Source organism: Microtus ochrogaster, unplaced genomic scaffold (assembly GCF_000317375.1).
Source record: "Microtus ochrogaster isolate Prairie Vole_2 unplaced genomic scaffold, MicOch1.0 UNK118, whole genome shotgun sequence".
Taxonomy (NCBI): domain Eukaryota; kingdom Metazoa; phylum Chordata; class Mammalia; order Rodentia; family Cricetidae; genus Microtus; species Microtus ochrogaster.
This window is the reverse complement of record NW_004949216.1, coordinates 729,666-736,478: the sequence shown is the minus strand read 5'-3', so window position 1 is coordinate 736,478 and position 6,813 is coordinate 729,666. Positions and strand designations below refer to the sequence as shown.

At 44.3% G+C, this 6,813-nt stretch overlaps 1 protein-coding gene across 1 annotated transcript; it reads right to left on the bottom strand.

Moving 5' to 3' along the window:
• Window positions 1–1,716: 1,716 nt before the first annotated feature.
• Window positions 1,717–6,342, bottom strand: LOC101982863 (spermatogenesis-associated protein 31D1-like). Its single transcript, XM_013355366.1, is given in 8 exon segments — window positions 1,717–2,615; window positions 2,618–3,433; window positions 3,466–4,307; window positions 4,547–4,607; window positions 5,219–5,261; window positions 5,971–6,024; window positions 6,026–6,131; window positions 6,314–6,342. Coding segments are annotated over 8 exon segments (2,850 nt in total).
• Between the last annotated feature and the right edge of the window lie 471 nt (window positions 6,343–6,813).

Genomic DNA, 6,813 nt, shown 5'->3' with positions numbered 1-6,813 from the left:
GTCAGGACCACGAGGGGTGCACCCACCCACTGAGACAGTGGGGCTGATCTATTGGGAGCTCACCAAGGCCAGCTGGACTATGACTGAAAAAGCATGGGATAAAACCAGACTCTCTGAACATGGCTAGCATTGAGGGCTGATGAGAAGCCAAGGACAATGGGATTGAAACTCTTGAAGTTGAGGGCAAGATAGGCCTTAGGATCATGTGGGGGCAGTCTAACACTGTAACTTGAGGAGATATATACATAGGTAATTGTATCATGAATAAAATAAGTTGATATTTGCACTTTATGTAGCCTAAAAGATAGGTAATGTTCCTTTGAAACACAGTCAAAACAATTAAACAAACAGAAAAATAAGGAAAAGATAGACACTCTTTGTGATATTTTATACAATTTCATTGAATGTGATTTTCAGCTTTTGGTTATAACAAAAGAACTTTCAAAATAAGATTTAAGCTATATAAACAAGCTAAGTAGGACAGTAAGTTAAAAAGATTCATTACTGTTTCAGCTTTATTATTGGACTTTTTGTTGGCTCATAGGACAGGCATTTTAAAAGCTGTTATATAAAGGGCCTGCCCCTTTAAGATGCTAATCATGCTAAATCATATCCCAAGTCCCAAGCCTGGAAAAATAAGGCCACTTTCCCCTTTAACTGTCTCCTTCTGGGCCAGAGTTAAGAAGCCATGCTGTGTAAGGTTTCACAACCTCTTCCCCTCAAAACTGCAAGAGATGTATGGGAGGAATTAGGGAGAGGGGTGGGGGTGAAAATGATCAAAGTACACGAGATGAAATTGTAAACAATAAAAATGAAAAATCATCCTAAAAATCTCACAAGCATACTTGTTTTTTATAGGTGACACAACCTAGTTAAGGAGACCTCTGCTCTCAAGGATATGAAAGTCAATGAGGGAGAAGGTGTGGCTGCCATATATTGGCAATAAGGCTAAGATAAGAGATGGGAATCAGAGCTCCTCCCCAAATCACCAGAGAATGAAAGTTCCATTAGGGACATATCTGACTCGTTGTTCAAAAAGAACCTCAGAGAATCAAGTCACATTTCAGTAGCCCAAAGAGGAAATAAGTGAGAGCAAAACTGGCTTGTCCTTTCTCCTGAGCATTAGTCCTATTGCCTGAAAGACAAGCCTCATGGGGAAAGCACAAACACACCTTTTCACAACATTTATTGGGGCAATCAGTATTGTAAATAAAGGATGGAATACTGAGGAGTAGAGAATTTTTTTTTCTGATAGGAATTCAGGAAAAGCGTTTTCTGCTTGTAAAATTGAGATGAGCTTCCTGACCCAGAGCTTACAGCCAAAGGGAGCAACTGAAGGTACCTGACCCAAATGATACCTATAGATGAGATATCAGTGAGGCATGGATGGGTACTGCTTCCAACACAGTAGCTTCCTCTGTAAAGCCACATAGCCACACATTTCTGTAATTTATGGACCTGTCTGCTACTGTATCCCCCCCCCTTTTTTTGTCAGTGAAAGCATCACCTGCACCAAGCTCTCCTGTTTTGCAGGCCAAAATGTGCCTTCTTGGCAGATAGAGGGAAGTCCTTGTTCTGGCACTTGTCTAAGACATATGAATGAATGCATCCATGGTTCCTGTTGCTGTTTCACACTAAGCCCTGTTGTGGACCAGTGAACCTGCTGCACCTGAGAAGCATTCATGGTCCACTGGAAGGGCTCTGATCAGGCATGAGTTAAAATCTGTAAGCGAATTCATCTGAGGCAGGGAGCTTGTCACTTGGGGGCCCTAGAGCTTGGATGGGCAGCCTGCTTTCTGGTTTAAATTTCCCTTCCCTGGATACCTGACTATTACAGTCAGATGTCTGGCTTTCCTGGGGACCTGTTATTTCTTTCAGGGCCCTTCCAGCTACCAGAGTATTTTGTGCTTTTGTTGTGTTCCCATCTGCCCCTTGAGTACTCTTGCCCTGGTTGGTGTTCAAGATGTTGGTAGGTTGTGGTTGAAGAACACTGAGCTGCCCTCCCTTGACTATGTTACTGATCTTGTCAGATACAAATATGCTTTTGCCATTCACCTTTGCTCCTTGAAGCCTCAAGACTGTTTTTCCTGAATCCAGGTGCTTCCCCAATGGCGCAGGGGCAGCCTCGGTGGATATTCTGGGCACATCTGGGCTGTGTTTACTGCCCTCTGACTCTTTCGTGCTGGTGTTGTCTAAGACCATGGATGCCTGGTGCAGAACAGGCTTTGTCATTGTATATGTGCTCTTGGCATGTCTGTCTTTGTTATCAGAACGTGACTGTCTCTGAGCCTCATGTTCTTCATTATCCACACGTGAGGTAAAAGGGAGAGGACAGTGCCCTGTTCTAGATGCTGTGCCAGCTCTCTGACCCTTATTGGTTTCATTGAGATGACTCACCAAAGGCTTTTGTAGTGCAGTTTCAAATTTTTCCGGACATTGGCTCACCCGTGAGGTCCATGAAGGTTTACCTGACAGACTGCCTGGGTGGTGTTGTAGGACTGTCTAACAGTCAGACTGCAGGCCATTCTCTGGAGCGCCCTTGCTGTTGCTCCATAGTTGGTGTTTTTGAACAGTCTCTAGGCTATGTCCCTTTGCCTTTAACAATTTCTCCCCGATTGTCTTGCTGGGAAGCTTTCAGGTTTGTTCAATACAATGTTGTGTGGGTCTTTACTGCCCTGTTGCTTAAAGAAAGAGATCCATGGAAGCCCATAGTTGCTTGTAGATGAAGATGCCTCTGAAAGTTCTGCTCAACGATTCATCTGTGACAGAGAGTTACGAATCCTCTGGGGTAGGCCCCAGCATTGTAGAATGAGCCTCTTTCGAAGGTGGTGCTCAAGTTTCTTCCGGAGCTCACTGGTGAGGGGGAAATTTCCAAGAGAGATGGGCCTGGGAGCACGGGTCTTAGAAGACTGCTTAACTAATGAGGGATTGGGAGGTGGGGGACAAAATTCTTCCTGGGATTTTTTGACCACAGTGGATAAGCCCCACACTCTTTCCTGCACCTTTTTCAAGATGTTGTATTCTAGGCAGTGGATTGAAGATGTCTCAAGAGGTTGTGCTTTATCCTGGGGTCTGTGAAAATACACTCCACAGATTCTAAGCTGGGATAGCAGAGAAGGTGACAGCACTGGAATTGGGTGTTGAAGCTGGGTCTGGGTCTTGGCAAGAGGGACAGGTTAGGACTGAGATGTGGACAGAGTTTGGGGCAAGTTCTGTAGTTGACTCTCAGGAAAGGACAATGGTATGTGGTTAGTAAGCACTGCAGAATCTGAGAATCTGTTGAAGCATCCAGAGGTCAAGGAACTGTCAGCCCACACAGGAGCAACAGAGTTCATGGACTCACTGTGTAGAGAAGGGATGTTCCAGAAAAACTGTGTATGTTTAGGCTCTAACTGATCTTCAGAGGTCTTGAGATGGCGGGAGGGGGGGGGGACTGCTGGTGCATGTGAAGTCTCCCTGATTTACCTTTGCATCTCCCCAAAGCATGGGAAACTGCCAAGTTCTGCTGATCAGATTCTTGGATCTTCTCCCAAGTTTTAAATGAATCAGGCATCTTTTGATATGGTCTCTCAAGTAGTACCATGGAATCAAGGTTGGAAAAGGAAAGATTTCCAGGTAATTTAAGGCTGGTTGTGTTGTTTTCCCATAAGTAAGATTCAGAAGAATGGAGGTCAAGAAACTCCTGGTTAACCAAATGTTCTGGCTTCAACTGGAAAGAGCTGCCAGTATCAGTCTGCTGCTGAATAAATTCTGACATTGCATGCCTTGAACTGCAAATGCCCTTGTTTGTTGGAATAGTAAACAGCTCCCTAGGGCTGCCCACCAGAGATAGAACAGTTGTTGGTTGGAGAAGCAGTTCTGTTTCCTGGATGGCATGTTGTTGTGGAAGAGGGAAAGTGGCACATGGATGGAGAGAATCATGGTCTAGAGAGAATTTAGCACTCACAGGAGGAATAGATTCTGATGGTACAGAGTCACCCAGTGATGAGGCAGAAAGTGTGTCTTCTAAGTGGGCACTCTGTTGAGGTGAAATGATGGAGGAAGAATGTAGAGATAGTTCATGTGGAGGGTCTGAAATTGGATTTCCTGAAGGATTTTCTGGGAGGGGAAGGGACAGAGTCAACGAGGTCTTGGACTCAGAAACTGAGGTGGAATCCATACTGGATGCAGAGGCAGCACCATCTTCAAGGGTGATCTGAAAAAGCAGGTGACTAATCTTAACAGTTGTTCCATTACACACATCACAGGAAGAATCTGGATATAGTAGGTGTCGGAAGTGGGAGAGATCATGCAGCTCACCGAGGGGGCTGCAGGAGATAGAAATTTCAATTCTGTTGTAAAGACCAATATTGAAACGAGGCCTACTGGCTGTGGTGGAGATACCCACAACCTGTATATCTATTCATTTTTATGCCACCCACACCTTCCAGAGCTACTATAGCCTCTTTCCACACTCTTTTGTATATTTTCCCATTGACTATTCCTCCCATGACAAGAACAAGCTGTGCAAATTCCCCATGATGTCCAGGAAAGGGGGAAGAATCACCTTTGCACAACAGACAGCAGCTTCCTCCATTCCTGTGTTTGTCTCTGGGTAGTTCTACAACCTGGGTAAGTAGAGGTATTAGTTGAAGGAAAGTAATGTAGAAACATGATGGTCACACATGAGTCCCTTTAAGGAAAATACTTAAGCTAGTAAAGTCTAAAAGTACCAAGAAGAAGTACACAAGATCAGATTGTCATTAAGAAGGTTCACATGTATGTGGTTTCATGTAAAAAGTACCTTCATGTACTTTGTCCCATGTGATGATGCTCAGAACCACCATGTAGAGCACACAAGTCTTAGTTTCCTCACAGGTATCTAACACCCAGGTGTCAAGCATACCAATGATATCAGGAGGCAAGAGCTTGTGCCCCTAAAAGCCAACCAAACAACCCCTCCAAAAAAAACATGCATTGTCCTCCCTGGACATGATCAATGCTCATTGCATTTGTAGCACCCATTGTCCAGATGGCACCTGGAGCTTCTTGCCCACAGTAGAGCAGAGAATCAACTCCAGCATATCTCCCATATTGTCCTTCTGTGAGTCTCTCCTTTGAAAACTATTTCCTGAGAGACTGTCTGGGAGCTTTCCATCTTCAGATCATAGACCTAGTACCTTATAGAAATGACAGAATGAGAAACTGGGAAGAAGATACCCAACAGATAGGAACCTACCTTTAAATGATCTCCTGCTTCCCTTCTTAGCTGTGCTCTGCCACTATGGACATAGAAAAATGAACAAGGCATTGTAATTTTTTCCTGCTGTTTCTTTTCTGAAGAAACCCAGACTTCATAAACCAAGAATATTATGATACGTATTCAATGAATGAAATTTAGTCCTCCCCTGAGTTAACTTTCAGAGGTGACCAGACATTTTGTCTTCCCTTATTTGGGAAATTAAAGAAAATTTTTGTCTGTAAGAGCCACATTTGTGATTATCAGTCAAAAATTTGAGGCCAGCAGCAACATCTGTGCTCTCTTTGAGACTCCTTTGTCCTGTGGGACAAAGCTCAGGTTTCAGGTTCTGTTCAAGGGCTCCACTCAGCCAGCACTGTTTTCCTGACCAGCCCAACTTGGAGGGTAGCTGGGTGAATGTACATGCAGGATGAGAATGGAGCCTGGGACTGAGCATTGGGAGAAGCTATTCTCCTTCAGTGTATCCACCTTCTAGAACTAATCCTTTGAGACCAAGAATCAGTATTTTATGCCTTTTTGGTCTAGAACTCTTACCCATACCCAGAGTAGTAGACTGAAGATCTTGATGAAAACTTGAGTCCTGTTTTCCTCTTCTGGCAAGACTAATGCCCTTGGAAATCAGTGTTCTTTACTCCCTACAGTATCCCATCTCAGGCAGGGCTCTGGCAGATAGCCAAACTCATATAGTAACTCATTTGGCATTGTAGCAATGCTTATGGGGTTCACCATACATCCTCACCTTTTTTGATGTCCTGATTTTTCCAAGGCGTTGGTAAGAATGAATGGTTTCAATATCAAATACCATAGGTATAGAAGAATAAACCCCACTCCACTCAGAAAGATATAATTGGGGTCAGTATCCAAAAAAGCTGATTCAAAGTCTAGCCATATTTTTTTTTGTTTTTTAGAGACAGGGTTTCTCTGTGGTTTTGGAGCCTGTCCTGGAACTAGCTCTTGTAGACCAGGCTGGTCTCGAACTCACAGAGATCGGCCTGCCTCTGCCTCCCGAGTGCTGGGATTAAAGGCGTGCGCCACCGCCGCCCAGCTCCAAAGTCTAGCCATATTTTAATATATCTATTTACAAAAGAGAAGATGTTCTCCATAGACTAAATCACATGGCTGCCTAAGGCATCTGAGTTCTGAGGTTGTATGGGACTCACCTTAGGCCCAGGTATGCATCACAGAGCAGGGGAGAGTCATAGAGGGTTTGTGAGGACAGAGAGAAAGGTGAGCCCTCAGTTCCTCCTTCTCCTTTCTCCAAGCCACACCAGTGACCTCTGTTTGAGACTGCTGCTCCATTTTCCATTCCCCCTTACCTCACTTCATGTTCCTCAGGGAACTTTCCTTTTTATTCCCTCTGTGATCTGGTTGCCAACTCAAACCTCTTTAGTTTTGGAGTACTCTTGACTTGGACTCAGTCAATTCTCCTGCCTAGAGAGTCTAACATGATACCTGGAATTGCCTTAGGACAGATATCAGCAGCACAAATGACCTCTCTCTTGCTTATACAGTGGTACTCAACCTGTTGGTAGAGACACCTTTGGGGAGGTTCAAATGGCCATTTCATGGGGGTT